The sequence below is a fragment of the Xiphias gladius genome, chromosome 20 (assembly GCF_016859285.1).
Source record: "Xiphias gladius isolate SHS-SW01 ecotype Sanya breed wild chromosome 20, ASM1685928v1, whole genome shotgun sequence".
Taxonomy (NCBI): Eukaryota; Metazoa; Chordata; class Actinopteri; order Istiophoriformes; family Xiphiidae; genus Xiphias; species Xiphias gladius.
This window is the reverse complement of record NC_053419.1, coordinates 20,714,604-20,737,075: the sequence shown is the minus strand read 5'-3', so window position 1 is coordinate 20,737,075 and position 22,472 is coordinate 20,714,604. Positions and strand designations below refer to the sequence as shown.

General features: G+C 41.9%; 1 protein-coding gene across 7 annotated transcripts in view; it reads right to left on the bottom strand.

Annotated features, from left to right (window-relative positions):
* The window catches only part of unc5da (unc-5 netrin receptor Da), a 150,426-nt gene that overhangs the window by 4,982 nt on the left and 122,972 nt on the right, over window positions 1–22,472 (bottom strand). For 2 of the 7 annotated variants that reach the window (XM_040157592.1, XM_040157595.1), the window contains 10 exons: window positions 21,403–21,567; window positions 21,073–21,105; window positions 18,812–18,997; window positions 16,366–16,515; window positions 15,223–15,441; window positions 14,112–14,196; window positions 10,573–10,650; window positions 8,676–8,847; window positions 4,297–4,527; window positions 702–851 (listed from right to left, as the gene is read on the bottom strand). In XM_040157592.1, coding sequence (XP_040013526.1) covers window positions 702–851; window positions 4,297–4,527; window positions 8,676–8,847; window positions 10,573–10,650; window positions 14,112–14,196; window positions 15,223–15,441; window positions 16,366–16,515; window positions 18,812–18,997; window positions 21,073–21,105; window positions 21,403–21,567 — 1,469 coding nt within the window. The remainder of the gene's footprint in view (window positions 1–701; window positions 852–4,296; window positions 4,528–8,675; window positions 8,848–10,572; window positions 10,651–14,111; window positions 14,197–15,222; window positions 15,442–16,365; window positions 16,516–18,811; window positions 18,998–21,072; window positions 21,106–21,402; window positions 21,568–22,472) is intronic. The other 5 variants (XM_040157594.1, XM_040157597.1, XM_040157593.1 and 2 more) reach the window with 4 other exon arrangements.

Sequence of the window (22,472 nt, the reverse complement as noted above, 5' to 3'; positions counted from 1 at the left end):
TCCATTGCTAACTACTTTGTGACCCAGACAGTGGCGCAGTGAGAGCAGGTCAAAAACACTGTTTTACAGATGAATCATCCTCCCCTCACATCCATCAGACAGGAGGATGGCTACTTGTAAAAGCCTCCTTCAGGCAAAAGTAGTGTCTAAATGAAAACCTACAGTCATCTTCCCTGTAGGACCGTCACATAGTGGCTCTTCCCTCTCCAAGAAGACCTTGTTGGTGTTCTGGAGCCACTGTGTTGGGCTAATGCAGCTAATAGGGTGTCACTGGTGGGATAAACATCACAGGGCAGAGTGGAACATGCAGCATGTAGACCCCTAGGAAGACAACCATGAGATGTGCATGTGTGTGCCTGCCTGGTGGTCATAATTAATTTTGTAAGGGTGTGTGTGTGTGTGTGTGTGTGTGTGTGTGGGTGAGATAGCTAGTCTTAGAGATCTCCTGCTGTGCCCTTGCTGCTGTCCTTTGGCTTTGATCTGGCCAAGTAAGAAACAGGGCAACTGGGGGGGGGGGGGTTCTAATGGAGGAACAGAGGAAGATGAGAAGATGAAGGTGCACAGCTTCTTTCCAGATCTGCCACCCTGACAAGGTGGTGCTCGGTTTCAATTAGAGCTCAGACGCAAATACAGTAAACCTGCTCGCTGCTTTACATCCTTTTACTGTAAATGACACAAACTCACAGTTAGAAGTCGCCTACCTGGCAGGTGGTGAAAGGCTTGATGCTCCAGAGTAGCTGGGGGACGTCCTGGATGGACACCTGGAGGCTGAAAGTATTCCCCCTGAACAGCAGCATTTTAGGCTCCTCCAGCAGCCGCCCACCCCTGCTGCGCTCGCCCACTGCCACCTCCTGATAAGGAAAGGTGTGGGTTGTTTTTCCAGGAGGTGGGGCGGGGGTTAGGGAATCAGAGGAAAAGGTTAGGTTTTTTATACGGTCGATAGACTCACTGTACCAAGCTAGGACTCAGCTACAGCTGACAGCATTTCATGTAGAACTAAATGTTTCTGTTGATTGATTATTCAGAAGTATTTATAATCAAACTATATCCGCACACAGGAAACACACACAGACAAATCTGAGGCTCACTGTAACAGTTTATCAAGGGTTTTTATAATCAATTAGTCATAATGATTCATTACATTTTCAAGCAAAAATGCAAAACATTACCTGGTTTCAGCTTCTTAATTGTGACAAGTTGCTGCCTTTATTTGTCTTTTGTGATAGAATATTGACTCTCTTTGGGTTTTCGACTGTTGGTCGGGCAAAATGAGCAGTTTGAAGTTTGGGTTTTAGGGAAATTTTAATGTGTGATTTTCTGAAATTTTATAGACCAAATGAGTTTTTTGGATTTGGATTTTTTGACAAAGTAATTTAGAGATTAATTTATTATGAAAATAATTAGTTAGTTGAGCCCTAAAATTGAGAATACAGTGGCTGTAAACTACCGTTTCCCAAAACATTCAAGAGACCAATATTTCCCAAAAACCAGTTTGAGATATGTGCCAATATTGCTGGAAAAAAAACAACAAACAAACAAAAAAAACACACAAACACAAATTAATGCCCAAAGAGAGATAATATACTAATCCCAGAACAAACAATATGCTTTTAGTGAACATTTTTCTTGGGTTTTATTAAGTGATGTTTGTGCTCCTTGTGCTCCCTGGAAGCTTATATTTTCGTCTGCCTCCTTTGCTTTTTGCACCTTTAGAAAAATGCTGTGACCATGATGGGGGGGGGGGAATAAATAAATAAATAAAAATATAAAAGCAGAGTGCTGAACTCTGCATCTTTAAGCTTTCAAAATGCACCCAGAGAGATTGGGCCCTAAAAGCCGAATCGTTCAACAGCGGCCCCCCAGAGCCACTGCTGCTCTCAACAGGTAACCAGACACAAAATGGATCAAAGGAGAGACGGTATGAGCGACACTGCCAGAGCCTCAGAATAAGATAAAGAGAGAAGCAAAAACTGTTTATCAAACATATTGGTTGTACACAAAGACAAGACATAAACAGAGAAAATCAGTTTTCTGTCCGGATTGTAGTTTCTGGCTTCCTGCCATGTGATATTGGACTTTTTCCAGATCGTTGCAGAAGAACAACATGTGTGTGAATGTGTAGTTGCATGTTTGTGTTTACATCTTCTGTATCTTGGGGATGCAAGGAGGGCTGGGGGTGTGAGTCCTGTATGCATGGGGCTTATCCTCTCAGTCACACAGCACAGAGAGAAGGGAAATGCAAAGCACACAGGCTGGCTTGAACCTTATCGATTCCTGCCTCAAGCTCACAGGGGAAATTAATTGTCATATGAAGCACAAACAAAAGCCAACAAAAAAAGAACAAACGAAAAAATAACCATGTCTGACTGATGGAGAGGTGAAGTGAATTGGCTCTTGGCACCTACATCCAATTTCTCTTTGTTCACATGCAATTCTACCTCTCAAACGCAGCTACAAGTGAAGCAGGACTGTGGCTTTCTGGGACAACTACCAGCTCTACTTCACAAAAGCTGTGTCTGTGTTTAATTGAGAAAGAAAACAATTTTTTTTTTAAAAAGAACCTTTGAACAAAAAGAGGTGTATTTGCGATTTTGAGTGAGCCCACGCTGCAAGAAGAAGGGCAAAATTCACAAAGCGCCGCTGAAGAGCACAATGATGAACTGGGGCCGGACCTGAGAACCTTTCTCATTTTAATGCGTTGAAATACTTGTCACACGGAATGCAATGTTCAAACACATTTAATTAACAGAGAGCAAATTAAATTACGCAAAGACAGGGCAGAGAAGCAACCTTGGAGCATCTGTTGTCTTTGTAATTAAAAGTCCCTCTTTGTCTCCAAGTCATCAAGCATCTCCCAGTGGCAATGTTACTGCACAGGCAGAGATCTTCAGTGGAGCACAAAAAACACCCAGGCAGCAGTTCTTCTAGGCAAAACCACCAGCCGTGCTGACCAAACACTACATTTAAACTTTCCTATTTCACATACAGTACTTATAGCATACTATATATTAGAATACACGAGCGGCATGGTTATATGGATGGTAATGTTGGTCGGTCCAGAACCTTGGTCCAGGCTGAAATACCTCAACATCTATGACACGGACTGCCATGAAAATTTGTAACGGTTCCCAGATAATGTGTCCTTCTGACTTTCGTGATCCCCTGAGTTGCCCTCTAGAAACACAATGAACATTTTGTGGACCTGAGGGAAATGTCGCAACAACTTAAGCCCAAACACCTGCAAAACTAATGACCTTCCAGTTAGCCTCAGCTGCACTTTGTGTTAATTGCTGATTGAATATATTTGCATGCTAACACTGTAAGCTACGATGGTGACAACCCTGAATATTGCCAACTAAATATCAGCATGACGGCATTGTCATTGTGAGCACGTCAGAACGCTGAGGTTAGCATTTAGCTCAAAGCAACGCTGTGCCGAAGCACAGCCTCACAGAGCTGCTAACATGGCTGTGGGCCCTCAGTCTTGTTTATCGGACTTAATGAAGAACTTTGTAGGTGCGGCGTGAAGACAGGATGGGATTTTTCTTTCTTTGTTATAGAAAACTTGTTTCTGTGCTTTTTCTCCTGTTGTATAAAATAGTATGTTTCACCACCCCTCATGTAAAAAGGATGAAAAGAAAGGATATCGATGTTTTTGAAACTTTGACAAGACAACACTATTAATTTGGAGGCAACAAAGTAACATTCTCTCTTTATATTGAATCATTTCCCTCTACAGTTCCCTCGTTTCGAAGTCGACGGGTTTTTTGAATGGGTTTTTGGTTAGGTGCCTGAAATAAGCTCTGTGGTTAACACAAGAAGAAGAAGACATTTTCACATTTTATTCTACAAACTAAACTACGTCAGTAAATACCCCACTCGTGATTTTCTTTTACGTGTCTGATAAAAAGGATGTAGCTAATAAGTGGCTAAATGACACTACAGAGGATGTCAGGGGCATTAAACAACATCACGCCAAACATGAAAAACCGATCTACTCACTAGTCCGCCTTTACAGCCTCGTGTTTATACTTGTGCTCTTGCAAACTATTACTAACTTTCTAAGAGGAAAGGCTTTTGGAGAAGAGGTAAGCGGACTAAATCAGATTCCAAGTTGGAGGCTTAGTGGTGGTGACGCTGGAGTCATGTGACTGTGGTGTAGATTATCTTGCTGAACAAAATGTGCCAGTATCGCAAACTTTTATTTTTCACGGAGCTTATTTTCTCTAACCACAGTGATGCTAACAAAAGTACGTCATCCCTGCAGCACTCTGTATCCTCCCTCTTCCCTCGTACCTGAAATGCATGGGGCGTGTCGTCCACACAGTAAACCCTGAGGGTGAAGCCCAGAGAGTTGTTAGAATCCGGACTACCGAACACGGCCACCCTCAGCCGCTTGGCCACCTCCTGGTTCAGCGGCTCCCCCACCAGGGCGTAGCGACCCGGATGCTCCAACAACACATGGCACCTCTGGGCCTCCAGCAGACAGTAGCAGGATGTGCTCTCCTCGTCCACAGACATCACTTCCTTTGGAGGGCGGGATACACCAGGAGAGACCAGATTTAGTTGTGGGGCATTAAACACATATTCTGAGCCAACAGTAGTTCATTTAGGCATTAATCATTGGAACAGTTCCATACTGAAATGCTGTCTTGCTGATGGTTTTTGATTTTTGGTTTTGAGGATTCAGTTCCCAGCTATACACAGTGGAGCTAAGCTTGCTGATTCATGGTTGTTATTAACATTTCCTTTGCAGAGGGAGGAGGAGGCTTTACTTTAACCATCAAACCGAAAGTTGCACACCCTTCAGCCTGTGGTGTGTGAGTAGTGCTACTCTTTGCAAATGTGATCGATCAGGCAAGATTTATTATTCCATCTATTATGACCTGCAGAAAAAAAGACAAGGGGAAAATTTTAAATGGCCATTCAGTTAGGTAACAAGCCATGAGAGCCATGGATCCAGCATTTAAAATTTTAAAAGCAACTGTATTGCTGCTAGAGATGTTTTTGAGACACTTCACAGACAGGAAACTGGAAATTTTCCCCTCACACTTGGACTCAGATAGGATCAAGAACCGAGCAAAGCTGAACAAGGGCCAAATGCATAATGACACATCTCACTAAACAGATGGGGATACAGTAACACTGACATAATGGATTAGCGGGGTGCAGTTGTATCCAGTGGCCAATTGCTCCTCATCTCGTGCTTGGTCCTCCCTAAATCACCTTTGAAACATAAGTGTGACCCACAGGTCCCCTCTGCAAATGGCCTGGTTGAATGAATATAAAGCAATGTAATTTAGTGGCCCACAGCTTCCCAAACCCGCCCCATTAGCGCTGCAGCAGACATGAAGGATCCCCATGACATAGCTCATCCCCGCCAGGCAGCCGGGGAGAAATGATGGAGTCAAACTCGAGCAGTACAAAAGTACAAGCTTTGATGGGAACGGCACTGAGAGGCAGACGGAGTGAGAGAGAGGAGGGGAGAGAGAGGGAAAGAGAGGAAGACGGAGGGGAAGACAGACTTCCTTCTTCCATTATATCACTAATTCCAGAGATTAGGGTTTGAGTAAGCATCCTTCCTGAGATAAAGGGCTCATTATTTCACAGTGGCAGTGACGGGTCATGCCGTTGCATCTTTTTGGAGAACATCTCTACTTCTTTCCCCTGAACCCTTGTGTATCTTTCTGTCTACCTCTTCCTTCTCCGCTGACTCTCCCCGCTGTTCTCTCCCCTCCGACGGCATATAGCTTCCATCAGTGATAGGTCTTTTGATAGCTCCCTTTTGCGCAACACGTCTGCTAGCGAATTACATCTGTGTAAATGTCAGAAAAAGTGAAAGGACAAGGCTGGATGAAAGCCACGGGCCTTCCACAGGTCACGCACACACGGTGGCACCGGGGTCACTCTTCCTCGAAAAGGTCCCCAAAGCTTTTTGATGAGGTTAGTTAAACATTAAAAGAGCATCTTAGATATGTCTACTCTGCCAAGAAGGCACAAGAAAATGGATAGAGGGTGTTTGGATTGGAGTCAGATGTCGGAACAAGTTTTCTGTGAGACTGTGAAGTAGGTCTACAGGGCAGAGTTGAAGGACTTTTCAGAGGTGTTATTTTACTTTGAGAGCAAGACAAAAAAATGTGAGAAAAAATAAATCTCACAGCATCACGTCAATCACAGAGATACCGCTATAATGCATTTAGAGGAATAAAATGTTAAATATTTTAAAAAGCAACCTTGCCGGTTTTTATCTGTTTCCCCCCCCACTCAAACAGATGTATCAGAGTAGAGCAGGCACTTTAACCTTTCAGCAGTTTTCACTGAAATCTGTCTGTGTCTGAAAATTTCATTAAAAAAAAAAAAGGTAAATACAGTAGCTGGTTCAGGAACCTAATTTTAAGAAGAACTTCCATCTGTTCCGACTAACTCCTGTAGAGGAATTGCCATTATCTCTATGTTTTAGTCATTACATGTACATATGTACAGTATCTCTGTATTTTATTTCTGGCTAGAACACTCACTGTTGCAAGAGGCGGATGATTTCTTGCCCTTTGATACTAGGGATTTCCAAAATGGTTTTCTGATAAAAATGAAAATAACAACGTTAAAATAGCTGAATCTATTTGGTGCATAGTATTTTCTAAGATTCAAATAAATCCAGATTTGAAGCTTACTGTCCTGGTTGAAATTATTGGCACCCCTGAATTTTAAAGTAGAATTTAGAACATCTTCAGAAATAAATGCAAATTAACCAATTTTTTGTCACTCTTCCATTGCTGTGTGTTCAAGCTCTTTTAAGGTTGCAGGAGCACTTTATGCAATGGCAGATTTCAGCTGTCTCCAAAGGTTTTCAATGGGATTTAGGTCAGGACTGACAGTCCATCTCAAGACCTTTCGCTCTAAAATACCTTGGTAATCCTCTGATTTCATCATTCCTTTGATACATTCACTGCCTCCAGGACCAGAGGCAGCAAAGCAGCCCCACAGCATGATAGAACCTCCACCATGTTTTACTTTAGGTAGGGTGCTCTTCTCCTTATGGGCTTAATTTCATTGCCTATAAACAAACTGAAGCACCGCATTCCCACAGAGCTCTACTCTGGTTTCATCTGTCCATGGAACATTATCCCAGAAAGACTGCGGCTTATCTATGAGAGTTTTTGCAAACACTAGTTTAGCCTTTTTCTGCCTTTCTTTCAGTTGAGGTGTCCTCATTGGCCTTCGTCCACGGAGCCATACTTGGTTTACCGTGCGGCGTACGGTACAGGGCGAAACACCACTCCTGGTTGCTCCAGGTCAGGCTGAAGCTCTTTAAAGGTCTTGCGTCGTGTTTTCTCCACAATCCGCATCAACCTTCGTAGACTTCTCTGGTTGAGTTTATTCTAAGCACCACGTCCTGGAAGCCTCTTACCAGTTTTATGACTGGGAAGCTTCTCGATGACATTACGAACTGTTGAATAAGGGATTTCAAGATCTTTGGCATTTGCCTTGTGTCTGTTGGAATTGTTATGTTTTTTGATAATAGCATTTCTGATGCTCTCAGACAGCTCTCTTGACTTTGCCACTGTGAAAAAGAAACTGGAAACAATCAGCCCCTTTTTATGCAGTAAAACCATCATTCATTGGTTAATTCAGGTCATGTGAACACTTATCATTCAGCACAGTTGTCCTTTTTTTAAAATTTTGTTTGAGTAACAAATTTAATTCATCAAAAGTTTGCCAATAATTGTGTCAAGTGTACATTTTATGTCTGTATTTTTTATTTCACTATATGAAAGCATTTTTTGTTGTTCAGGGACTTTGGACATTTTATTACATATTCGAATTTTATACAAAATTGGTTAATTTTCATATATTTCTGAAGATATTCTAAATTCTGTACTTAAAATTCAGGGGTTTCCAGTTATTTTAACCAGGACTGTAAATATTCATCTCTCTGACAGTCATAGTCATAACGGTCCTAGTGTGATAATTATTTTCACAGATAAATGAGATGATACATATTTCATATTTACATATTGTGCCTGTATGTAGAGCACTGAAATTTAAAATATCACTTAAAGTTATATCTGCAAGCGTTCATGTAACAGCACAGTTGTAACACGCTGTATCACAGTGGTACCATTTTAATATTCAGATATAGTTTCAGATATAGTATCTCTTTGTTTTTGATTACAAAAACAAACAGACACACAGCAACTATTTGCAGTGTGTACAGATGCTTGTGTACGTTTCTCCTCGTAATGTAAATTTTGCTCGTTGTGTTAAAATTTTATGAACAGCTGTAATTCAGAATTCACAGATTTGTGAGGAGACTAATACTTTAAAAAAACCATTATCATTAAACTGGAAAAGAAATGAATGTCTCAATGACTAATAGTCGTCATTTGCATTTGGTCTGACAATTCTTTTGGATGTATGACAGCATGAGGTAGAGCTTGAAAGGCTGAATTTTATGTAGAATGATGAATCTGAGCTGGCAACCCTGAAATCAGCTCCGCACTTGCATGACTACACTGGAGGATGAGAATTTTCATCAAGTTATGTCGCAGCAGTTTATAAGATCATATTGATATTTCGGGTGCTGGTGCAAGTTGTGTGTTTGCACTTGCTAACATTCTGCACTGGCATTAGTGCAAAATTTGAACAACAGCTGAAGTTTAAGAGAAACTGCTCACCTCCCACTTGTTGTCCTGCATTTGTCTCTTTAGCCGAATGGTCCAATTATCTGCAGCAACCTCCCCAGAGTGGGCTATGGTCATGGCTATGGGACAGGAAAGGTCAAGGCCTGGTGGTCCATACGTGACTGCAGGGCTCAAAAAGATCTCTGGCCCCGCCTCAGACAAAGTACTGCACACACAGAGGTAAAGGCACATTTTAAATCAACAAATCTCACGATATCACAAACATTTAGGTCCGTTTTTTCTCCGTGCACTCTTGAACAGCAAAAAAAAAATCATTAAGTTTAAGAGGTGTATAAACATGAGAACAAGAAGCTCACAACTAATGAATCACTGCTTAATCAAGCATTCAGATAGCAGCGTATGACCCCGGCCACTGAACAAAGTAAACTCAAATCCTTGGACACTCATAATTAATCAATCCCTGACTAGCTGACACATGGACTCACAGATAGAGGAAGATTAAAGCACCAAGACTAATGGACAGTGGGGCTGGAGAGGACAGGCTTTAGCACACAGTGTGTAAGCTTCGTGGGTCGATGGAGCTTATGTAGCCCGCTCTGGCCAGCCTGGTGACAGATTAGCTGGGCCAAGCTGCTCTTGGCCCAGGGCCTAATCTTGGCTGGAAGCCCTGAAGACTGAGAGCAATCGATGGGACCACCATCAGTCATGCAGCTGGCCCGGCTGGACACCTCGCATACGCAGGACACGATGTTGGTGCTGTTGTCACTGGAGCAGCAGGCATATTTCTCTGCATCATAAATGCAAGCGTAGCGGGGACAAACCCTGACATGCAGGCACAGATGGGTCACAAATATGGAAAGTGTGCATGCACCCACAGACGTATGTACACAAATATAGGAAAACACCAACAGAGTGAAAATGAGCTAGACATCGAAATTACAATTTCTACAGGTTAGACTTACTCATGTTGACGCATACAGACACTGTACCACTTATATAACCAAGTCAAAAGCTGTGTCCCACTTCCATACTAACTTATAAGCAGGTTTTTAGTATGTAGTGACAAAATTAAGAACACTCAACAAACTCAGTATGCATATCAAATACGCTTGATTTCTGAGTGTGCTGCTGATGTACACTGTTGTACCTCAGACAGGATTGTGATGGGAAAGCTCCGAGAGAAGCTCAGAAAACAAACAAATATGAATGCATTAAATCTCTGAAAAAACATTGTATTTTGTCTTAGTGTTTGTCACCGCAGTGACATTCAAAAGGTGCAGTTGTCTGACCTTAATTATTACCATTATTTCTGTCTTTACATAATGTAAGAGTACATTGATTTTGTATACCGACTGCAAAAACAGTACACTATTAGGGCTGCAACTAACAATGATTTTCATTTTTTTCCCTAATTAATTGTTTGTTAAAATAGTAAAAATTAAAAATCACAGTTTCCTACAGCAAAAGGTGACTGATGTCATCAGTTCAAAACCCAAAGATATTCAGTTAATGGATGGATATTAGAGAAATCATCAAATCTAAAATTTGAGAGGCTGGAACTTGAAATATTTGGAATTTCTGCTTGAAAAATGACTGAAACAATTAATTGATTATCAAAGTAGATGGCAGAATTTATTAAATTAAATTAAATTTTTAGCTTTAAGTACTATGACAATTAGTACATTGTATACTAATAGTATGCAGCATTCAATCGGGAGACAGGTACTGGTAATCAAAGTAGGGCTGCTGCCTTGTTTTACTTCAGTAGAGTTCAAAAACAACTAAACAGCACTGGAGCAGGATTTTCTATTAGTGTCCACCTCTGAAACAATTACCTGTAAGATGCATGAAAATAGTTTTATGAATAAGACAAAATTGGGAAGGTCAGGCATGATGTACAGTATGTATGTGTGTAAGTGTGTGAGCATACTGAGAGGGCAGCGTTGCTACGCCGCACATTGTGAGGTCGTCTGGCTCCTGTTGTTTTAACAGTTTCTGGTGCCGAGTTCTAGGAGAAACTTTTTTTTGTTATTATGCTGTTACCAATCAACACTAAAAAATTAAAACAGGGTTATGATCTGCTGTCTAAAAATAAAATCACACATCCAGACAGCACCGTGGCCCTGCAGCTGCACTTTTGTGCTAATCAGCCCCAAGCTCACAGGAAACCAAGGTTACCTGCCGCTGAGACTATGGTAATTAGCCAGATTGCCCGTGAGCAAAGATTAAAGATGGTTACTTAGCATCTCTGATTGTGGTTATGAGAACTAAAAAATATCCCTCCAGGATGATGGTTTGAGTGTAGATAGCAGATTGAGGGCATTAGTTAACTCTTGTCTTGTATGCGCAGTGCCAACAACATGCCTCTTTCACTTTTTCACGCAGCAGTATCCAGCGTGACATTCGTGGCTTTTGTTTGCTCCGACCACAATTATAAATTACATTTTCACAATGCCTCGCTAGTGTTTGACAATCTGTCTTTCATGCTCTCCCAGCAGCATGGAGTTGCACAGCTAGAAAACCAGGCTTCAGAGTTGGAAAACTTTTACGAACGTAGTATTAGTTTTAGTTAAAGGGTCAGTTCCCCAAATTACAAACAAACAAAGAAACGAAAAAAGCAAATGAAAAGAAAACTCTACTGATACCTAGCCATTCACATCATCAGCGGCAGTGAACGGGATTTCACAGCAATGAAAAGTTACATTAAAACATTCCTCTTTCCTGAAACACAGTTTCCGTTGTTCTGGATATAGTCCATAGAACACTATTTGAACAGTGATGGTATTACAGTACTTTCCACTCAAGAAATAGTACCTATGAAAACTGCCCTTTCATTTCTTGATAAATTGTCAGCTGATAACACTCAGCATCCCCAGAATATCAATAGCTACTGTTAGTATTTTTTATGCTAGCCAGGTAGCCAATTAAAAAAAAGTGACTTCACCTGAAGGAACTTATCAGATCCCTCCCTCACTCTGATAACTTTTTCCAAATATGCAGTGGTACCCCCAGGACCTGTAAACAGACTTTGATGTGTAAAATTATGTGAGTTCACCTTTAATATTCCACTCAGTATATGTGTTCGACAGCTTCAGTGAAATGCAGGCAGCTTCTTAAAGCTGCACTGATCAATATTTTTATATGACCAATGGATCAGCTGGCCAATCAGTTGGTCACTCGTTGTGACAAATCCGCAAAGAATTAACCCCAGACTCCACAAGCACCCACAGGTACCCACGTCTTTCAGTGAATTATTTTGATTTCATGGCCTAAAAATGTACTGTTTCGACTCAGTCTCACCACTTTCATCAGCGGGACGAGCGGCTGGGGCTCGTCCACTAATCTGTGGGTTGGTGGTTCAATCCCTGGCTCCTCCTGTCAACCTGTCAAAGTGTCCTTGGGCGATATACTGAACCTTAAGGGGCTCCCGTTGTGCAGGCCAGCACCTTTCACGGCGCCTCTGTTGGCACTGGTGTGTTAGTGTGTGTGTGTGTGTATGTGAGAATGGATAAATGAGAGGCAAAAGTATTACAGCGCTTTGTAAACCGCTAAGTAAGAAGGCGCTATATAATTGCAGTACATTTACCATCAGCATTGTTTTCAGCAGCAGGCAGCTGTTTTTAGTGAGCAAGCTCTAAAACCCCACTGTACATTATCCAGCACTTGGCTGCTAAAGAGTGAGATATTTCCCCGATACGGTGGTGAAAACAAACACGGGCTGAAAGGACGGTGAATATTGGACTTATTATACAGTCATTAGGCGGCCACTGAGGCAACTGTTTGCACGTTAACTATAACAACTTTATAAGGTGGTAAAACGTCAATGTTGTGTTTACAGCTTGTTGCACTGTCCCCTAGTGGCCATAAATTAGGGCAGACTTGAAGGTAAATTGAAGGGGAATTTGAGGGATTTAAGTGGCTTAGGAAAGTATTAGTAAAGTAGTACAAGGTGAAGTTGGTAAACTCAGTTAACACCATCAGAACATAAATAAAATGACATCAAAAAAACCCACCAACCACAATTTGTCTTAGGCAGGTATGACTGACGCTACAGAGTAGTAGTTGCCTCCCTGCAAAGTATGCTCAAAAAATGAGGATGAAACTGCTGAACTCATTCACTCAAACTTGTGAGTCACAGCATATCAGGCGTACTTTGTGACAGACTATGTCTCTGTCCTTGTACTACCCACTGCCCCCTGCTGAGCAGGAAAAGATCACACACAAAACAACCTTGTAAAGCCCAGAGGACGGACGAAAGCGCTTGTGAACACCTGAGCCAGAGCTGATCGATTCCTATTCTTTGCAGAGGAAAGCATCGTCTTATGTAGATGGCTGAGGTTTGAATGGGAAGAAAGAATCCAATTTCTCCCCTGAACTCTGCGGCTGTCAGAAGATAGGCTTTGACTGACAGCTCGGTGGTGCACGGCTCCTGCCACTTCTTAAACGACAGCAGGAGAAGTAAATAGCATCGGGCTTATCAGAGCAGAGCAGGAGCCTGGAGGGCAGCAGCTTGGCTGAAATGGAGAGACTTTGGGCAGGGGAGGGTGCAACCGTCCCGCTAACTGAGCTCTGAGCCGCAACCTATATGTGACCTTTGATCTGTATCATTACCCTGATGACCATGGAACTTAATTGGTGGGCGGAGGTGGGGTAACATGAAAGCTGAATTTCAGACAGCACTAAATGTCACTTGTAAATCTCTCTTGACTGTAGAAATCGAGTTGCGCCGTGCTGTTAGGCTCACATCTTGCTAGCAGGGTTTCACGCAGACACCCTGACACGATACCGCCTACTCTAAATCAAGAACATGTCCAAAAAATGATTTCTTCGTGTCAGATAGCTTTTGATAGCCCCGTTGCAAAGAAGTCAAAGGTATTACACTCCTTTTCAAACGGTTCTCATCTATGATTCCATTTTCTCCTTGAGTAAAGCTTTGACGGAAAAGTTACAGAAATAGATTCCTGTCACCTAAACTTCGTAGCATATCGCATCCCATCTCACTAAAAACCCAATCAATATCACCTATCATCGTGACTTTACAAAGTTCAAAATGTTCACTCTAACCAGTTTTGGTGGAGGGAGATTTTGTCAGTTATGTCTACAAACAAAAAACAAGCCACCGGAGTCGTGGAGTGCATCTTCCTCTGCTGAGGCAGATGCTTAAGGCAAGTAATGGTATCTGTCTGCAGCTGCCAATGTATTTGTGACACATCATGTCCTCCCCTGCAAGCTGAACAAGGACCCCATGCCGGGTGGGAATACTGTATTTCTGCATCTGTGCGTGTGTGTATACGTACAGTACAGGTACCTGCATATTCTCCATATGACAGGATCTGTGCATGTTTGTGGTGCATGTTCGGCAAAGAGAGGAGGAGACGTCGTGGCAACAAGATGGATGTGAGACACGGTGCGACGAGTTTAAAGATTAAAAGAGAAGCAGACTGCGCCACCTCAGCCAGAGTCCCTCACCTGCTGTCCTCCTGGTTGATGATCATGTACATTTCCCAGGTAGTGTCCTCTGCGATCCCCCCATGAGGCACCAACAGACTGATACCTGCAGAAAAGGGAGTTATGCAAAAACTGATCAACACACAGCCAGACATGCACACACGACACACCAACACACACACACCTGCTGGGCTGTCAGATCTCTTTACGGAAGGTGACAGCCAGAGAGGTGATGGCCCCTGAAAAAGGTGATGGAAGCAAGTCCCGAAGGCCCCGTGAATCAATGCTGCCAGCAGTCTCTTTTTCACGCACACACACACACGCACACGCACACACATGCACACGCACACACACACACACACACACACACACACACACACACACACACACACACACACACACACACACACACACACACACACACACACACACACACACACACACACACACACACACACACACACACACACACACATACACACACACACACACACACAAAGACTGAAAACGCAGAAACACAAAATTTTACTGTATGATAAACAATTACTGCCAATCTATGCTGCAGTAGATAAAACCTCTCAAGGGACAGGATGATGAATGTAGGCCATGGGAAAGCGCTGCCTGAATAATGTAGAAGACTGAGCATCACAGGTTTACTTAACATGGACTTGTTAACATTTTCCTCACAGTGTACAGTGTGTTAAAATTTAAAGCCGAAATCCACAATGCTTTTTAAATCAAATTATTTTGTGAAAGACTCCAAATTATGCATTTACTGCGGTTAGAAACACTTTCCATTCTCTGAGAAATGCAGAGTGGGTTTGTCGGGACCCGCAGGTCGGTTAAAAATGCCACTGCTTTTTCTAACTTCATCACTTCAGTAAATAATATATTCAAGTTTGTGTTACTTGGTCGATCGCTGACATTTTCACATTTTCGCTGCAGACCAACAATGACAAGGTCAATCAACTTTAAGACACAACACTAGATGCTCTATATAATCTGTGCTGTGGTTTCAAAGTGTGGTAAATCACAGATTTCAGCTTCTGCATGATTTTTAGTTTTTCCTTGTAGGAATTTCAGCTTTCACACAGGAACATACCGAAAGAAAATTGCCACGCACTGGGCTCACCTGTGTTAGGAACCACCAGCCGGCCTCCAGCGTGACCAAACACTGCAGTTGCTTTGTGGAGAGGCCTGCTGGGGGCCAGGGAGACTTGCGGATGGAACATGTTTCTGTTTCTTCTGTCCAGCGTCGTCCCCACTGCCACTCCTCTATAGTCTGGAGCCAGGCCCCTTGGAAATGTCTGAGGCTGGGACATGACATGGTACTCTGCCCTCTCTGCCACCCCTAGACATACCATGAAACGGCTGTGACTTTGTTGCAGTTAAACTAACTCAGATCATAAACTTCAGACCAGAGAGAAAATACAGGAATACAACTCATGCATGTGACAGAAAAAAGAGGAATGAAACACACAACTTGTAAATATGAAGCTAAGCGGCCAAACAGATCAAAATAACAGATTTCTGATTTCACTTTTAATACAAGATACTAGGTCTAACAACCTCTACATGGCGATGCAAGAAAAATGCAGTTTCATTCTACATGGATCAACTACTGGTGAGAATGCTGACGTTTTACGTGGGACGTGCAGCTCTAGCCCGTCTTTTAACATGATATCAAGGCTCATTTTCACATAACTGTTATTTTCCAACGAGTCAGCAGGAAACATTAAAAAAAGAAAAAGAAAAAAAAAAAAAAAAAGCCGGAGAATTTTCAACCAACTCATGAAGCTAATAGTAACTTCATGTGCTGTCAGTCACAGTTGTCATTGCAGCCGGCAAAATTGAAGGTCGCCAGCCTGAAGTGGGAAGCCTGCTTTTGTCGAACCCCGTCTGAATTCAGTGACCCATTGTGTCAAAAATTACCATTAAATCTTGAGTTGTAAATCTGCCACCGTTGTCATTGTGAACAAAATATGTGCCAGGCGGGAATAAAAAGCTTGACAGGTGTAGCAACAGAAACTGAAGGGGATGAGGCTTAGCAAATGGTCAATCGGCGATGCCCTCCAAGGTCATGGCCATTTTTTTCTTTGTGTGAAAGCTTTCTTAGAGATTGCCTTACGAGAAAAACAGGTTCAAAGCAAGATGGATTATCCCTCTGACTGCAACTGTAGAGCTGTACACTTTTCTGTAACTCCTGCCTTTCCAAAAATGCCACCGAAAAGTTGACTACCACCGAAACGGGCTTTCAGAAGTTTTATTTTCTGACCTTTGGCCTTGAGATCAGGTAACGGCTCAAGGAACGAGCGCTCGGCCATCAGCTCCTTGTCAATTGAGTCCTGAAAACACATGGGGCTGGTGTAGGTACGTGACACTGTCAGATCGGGTTGCATGGATGAATTAATAAGCAGCGGGTTCGCTGAAAACCACACAAAGAGAAAACGCAAATTACTCTCACATTGGCAATTATTGTCATTAGAGATCTTTAACAATCGCATTTCTGGCGAGCGACACTTTAAACTAAACTGACACCAACAACAACAATAAAAAGCTAAAGAGTATGTCATGACTATTGCTATAATAGCATCAAACAAGGATGGTATACACCTTCATGTACCAATGTCTCAATTAAACGTCCATGTCAGTGGTTTAAAAAATTATTGGTGAAAAACCAGATATATTGCCATTGAATTATAGCACACATTTATTAACTGAGCTTAGTATGTGAATATTTACGGTTTTGCTTACATTTATATTTCCAACTTCAGGGTTTTGCAGGCAGCGGTATAGGTGTTAGTGTAGCTACAGCAAGGAGGTTTGGCTGTTTTAACCCCTCTATCAAGGGGAACAGGGACCAAGATTAAAGCTTTTCCTGCCTCCTGCTGTGTTATCAAAATGAACTTTATTATGCCCTGCTGAGAGCTGCTGCTGTGGTGACTCATAATGCCAGCCTGGTAAAAATATGCCTCAATCTGTGGGGCAAAACACAAATCGCTTCTGAGCTCTGATGTTTCGATTTTTGGAGACATGAGACCAGAAGTGCTCCACTTGGTGCCCAACGGAAAACAAATGAAAACACCAATAAATCACATCTTTAATGTTGGACTCATGAATAACTAATTGAAGATTTTTTGTATGTGGGATAATACCAAAACAGCCAATAATGCCACAAACTGAGTCAACATTTTACTTAAGTGGTGGCACTAGTAAAGAAGGTCTCAGTAATAACAGATGAGAGTGAAATTGTAAATTTGTTTAGAACACAAACAGAGGTTCTTAATATACATTTTTAGTGCATGTTTATTGCTGAGGGGGATACTAATGTTGTTGCGATAAAGCAGTAAGTAAATGGTGTGCTTTGCAGATCAAGCTTTATACTAAACATTATACTATGTTATTGGACATTTGGCGCACTACAGCACGGACAGCAACAATATCCAGAAGGCTCAAGTAAACAAATTGAAAAATTAAATCCAGTCAGTCTGGCCCCTAAAGCATTTTAATAATTGATGTAGCTATATCACAACACAAAAAAATGTATGCATAATTCATATATATACATATATATGAATACATATAAACAAAACCTTATGGTTTGCTTGCATGTTCTGTTGTTTAAATTACATACAATGAAATTAATATGAGAGTACATTTGCAGTATTTGAATAATGTAATAGAACCAGAACCACATCTTGTATATTGCGGCGTCCTACTTCATTCAGCATCCTCTATGCAGGTGGTGACTTGCACTGCATTGGAGCCTGTCAGTGTGTGTGTGTGTCTGTCATTACAGTTTTGTTCACATGAAAATTTAGATGAGTCTAGACTTTGTTCGTCTTTCATACATAGCTCTGATATTTGGAGGACAATGACACTTAATTTATATCTCACTGAACTACCGGGCAAAATTGTGCAAAACTAAGGACTTCCTTTTTATTTCCCAGGGTTTTTCAAGATCTTTTGAAACTCAAGCATCAAACTAATTCAAACAGGGTAACTGCAATAGCTACATTTCATTTTGCTATTTCTTAAAAATTAAAACCATCAAATCTTCTTATTTCTGATCATAAAAAACAGACCTCTTCAAAAATCACATAAACCCTTTTACTGTATTTTGAGTTTTTTCCTCTTAGATTTCAAATGTAGACTTAAAACATAAGAAAAACAAATACAAACTTCTGATGGCAGAGTCTGTGCTGGGCTGTACTGTGCTAAATTACAGGAGATATAACAGGAGAAATACCTGTAGCTATAATATGGCAGCAGGAATCATAGTTGCATTTCAACTCCGCTCCCTAATTTATGGTGTGTGCCAAGTGCAATTATGGACGACTTAAACAGCGTGCATTTCTTTATCAATTAATTAAATCATCCAACATGATGCCACACTCGAGCAAATTAACCACACAACTTGCTGTTCTTTTCTACATACCACACTGGTTAGCTATTCTTTATATTCTGAATGTATGCAGTGAAATATGGAAGGTGTCCTCCCCAGGATGTGCCGTAAACTCTATCCGATTATTAGATTATTAATTATCATAACGTTATCAAACAAAACTTTTGTAGAGTCCCTTTCCGTCCCTTTGCTCATGTTACTTTCCAGTTTTGATATAGCACGTGGTAGGAAGCCTATGTTCACAGTGGGGTGTGGCATTTTACGGCGCTATTTTGAGAGCATGTCTGACTTGTAAGACATAGAGTCACCGGCTCACCTTGACGAGAGGTCTTAAAGCTGAAGGACTGGAAGCCCCCAGTGAGGGCGGAGGAGTCGATGACGTCCACGCCGTACTCACTCTGGCTTCTTCGATAAAGAGTGACGGCGATGATCAGCAGCACCACTGTCACCACCCCCGCAGCAAGGCCTGAATACAAGGCCACGTCACTGCTGTTCTCCACACCTTGGAAAGTTAAGAGTGAGTGAGAGAGAGAAGACACATTTTCAGACACTTTTTGTTGTCGTTTTTCTAAGTCTACTGTGCTTAATTAGGAAGCATTTCCTCCCAAAATATAATATGTACTGCTGAGGATTATCAACTGAGGTTAAAGCTGTGAAAGTCTTTTACAGGAGGCAAGTTTACCTTGGTTTTGAACTACTTTAGTGACTTTTTTTTTTTTTTCTATTCCACGCCTGCCCTGCCTCCTGATGCACTGCTTCATTGTTCCATCCTAGAGTGTTAAAGCTACTAATGAGGACCCTCAGAAGAAGGCGATTATAATCAACCGCGCACCTGACTGTCATTTCAAACACTGCTCGGCTCTGGTGTTGGAGGCGCTCTGCGTTCCACTGGGATAATGTGACAAAACCAATTCATTAAATTAGCTCATCGGCGATGATTATGCTCTGTCTAGTCCCACCAGTACTGCAGCGTCCAACTCCACAAAGAAAGAGACTGAGTGGGAAACAAAGGGGCTGCTAGCTTGTTCTTGAAAGATAATGAGATCTGCGCTGAAACAGGACATGCTGAGAAATCCTCTAAGTAACCTGAAGCTCAAGTGAGGAGAAATTGACAAAATATGCAAAGCGGCATTAACAGCTACAGTAGTGGGTTAATTGAGGGCTTGGGAAGTTTTGGAGCCCGGCTGCATTCTTTTTCCAGTTTCTGACAAACAAAAATACACAACTGTGTTAAAGGACAAGTAAGGGGAACATGTGCCTGTGGCTTAGTAGATATCTAGTTGATTTTTCATTGATTTTTTTTAATCAACACATGAATGGCGCATTACCCTACACAGCAATTATGCATAAAGTGACGAAAATACAGTGGTAAACCACAGGCTGCTTGGCTTGAAATGCTATACCGGATGTATCAAAAACAATGGTACTGGTGGAAATTTAGAGGGCATTGGCACATGAGCAAAACTGAGGTCATAATGGTAAAGTTGGGAGCAGTTTATCCAGTTGATAAAACTGATCATCATCCCTAATATAACTGTATATTATTGTACCAACACAATAAAGTTTAACTCCACAAAATTTATTTTGACAACACAGGAGTAATTGGTATTTTACTTCAGCTACCGTTAAAGACCATTAACAGCAATTAGTGGAGTGACAGTGACATGATCCAACGTACAGTATGTCATTACACCAATGTGGGAATGGATGCCAACGGTGGAGAAAACACTTACTCTCACAATCTCCTGCCTGAATGTTTCAGCGGCAGTTAGAGAACCATCAGCAGTCAGAAATGTCCGGTCTACTCTACGACACAAGAATCGCAACCGGCCTGGAAATTGGATTCTTTTAACAGAAATTCATTTATTTTCTTATCTGCTAAAATACATTCAAGCAGTGAAGTGAAATGTTACTTGTATTTTACGCTCATTATTCATACATGATGTTTGCTACCTGTCCATCAGAACAGCAATATATCTGAAGTAAGTTTGTCTATTTTAAGTATGGGTGAATTCTAAATGAGTCACGCAGAGTGTGTTATTTTTCCAGAACCACATCTGTCGGAGTTATTTGTTCCTCTTATGCAATGGCTTCTTGCCAACCATTAAAATCTAAGAAGCTTTCATTCTACGAGTAAAATCACGGATTTTCTATGCTGAACTGCCAGACGGACATTTCTCTCACCTACTGCCAGTTCATTGTGCCTAATCAGCCGAATGGCTTCTGATAAGGGTTCGGTGTGTCAGGCCCCTCGATGAAAACACTGTGTTGGCACCATCCTCGTCAAACACGGGCTTTACGTTACTGTACTACTCTCACAAATAGCAGAGGGGGCAGTCTGGCAACAGCTGAAACGACCAGCCCGAGAGTAAGTCATTTATTATGGTGATGATGACACTCAATAAGAGCAGTGAGGCTATCTGGGAATACGGAACAGCCCCAAGCCAAGCAGTATCAAGTACTGTCCTTGGTCATTGTGTGAACAGAATCAAAACAATTCTTCCAGGCCATGGTTGCCGACTGTGATGTCTTTAAAATAACATAATTGTAAGAAATGGAAGCTGAGGAGAGACTCACCCTGTGGCTTAGCATCATGTAGCAACTTTCGATCTGCAACGACAGAGAAACATCAGAATTTGACAGTTTCTCTGTGAGCTTTTTGAATACTACAGGTGTTTGTTTACTTAATTACTACTTATATATGCATCCATGCCTGTGCGCACCGAGGGTTATGTATGTGGAGTGGAATGGATGAATAACGAAGATGGCTCAGGGTGCTGGTAATGGCGGTTACGATCTAGCCCGCACTGCCAAAATGAGACCATGGACAATGGGACTGACAGTGATGATGCTAGACTATCTTTTTCTCGTCGTTAACCAGTGGAGAGAGGTGGTGATGCTACTCACTCTGTGTGCAGAGGCCGCCGGTGCAGTTGTCTGCCGCCAGTGCCGCCCCGTCACACAGCCGCCCTCCGTGTCTGGGCTCCGGAGCCGTGCACTCTCTGCTGCGCTGCCTCTCGCAGTCTGAACTACACAATGACCACTGGCTCCACTCTCCCCAGCCGCCATCAACTGAGGGATCAGATACAAAAAAAAAATTAAATAAAATATTTAAAACTACGCGGAAGCATATACGCAGATTTGAGCACATTGTCATCCCTTCATTAACTGTGGACTACATGATATGGCAAAAATTTTCACTTCTCTTAACAATATTAAAATACCAAGCCTTAGCTGATTCATTTTAATAGTTCTCTGAAGCTTAATGAGAAAGCACTTTCAAGGTAATGGCTGCACCACTAACTTTACAAAAAAAAAAAAAAAAAGTCTTTCCTCAGGGAGCCAAAATATTATGCCGCCTTGCTGACTGGGAGCATAAAGACACTTGCTTATGCCGAACACCATCAAGTCTCCTCTCCACATCCAAACGCTCCCGAAGTTTGCTTCTTCTTGCTAATCTAAACGCAAATGCACTCTGTTTACGTTCAAACTCAGATGCAGAGACAGGATCCTTCAGAAGTCGGCTGTTGGCAAAGAGGAGATAATGTTTGGAGGAGTGCACTGCCTTTCCCTGATAACTTCTTTTTTTTTTTAAACCAGATGAGCATTTTCCTTTATAGTGGTGCCTTGGTTGAAATCATAAATTTGGGCTTGTCTAGAAAAAACACTTGGGCAGAGCAGATTACACAGCAGTTTTGATAACTGGAACTGCTGCTCTGCTCTTCCTCTCACAACCTAAGCTCCTCCTGTTTGTTTCTCTCTCTCTCTCTCAGATTTTTTTCACCCCCCTCTCTCCATTTACCATACATTTTCTCTTCATTTGCTGTTTTTTAAGGTCTACTGCATTAGATGTCAGATACAAACCACTGTCACTATCAGCAGTGGAAACGTGCGATGCATTCATGGTGAAATGCAACTGGTTCAAAGGAGACTACCGCCAACTGCAAGGCGTACCCCAAGCTTTTACACTTGGTTCC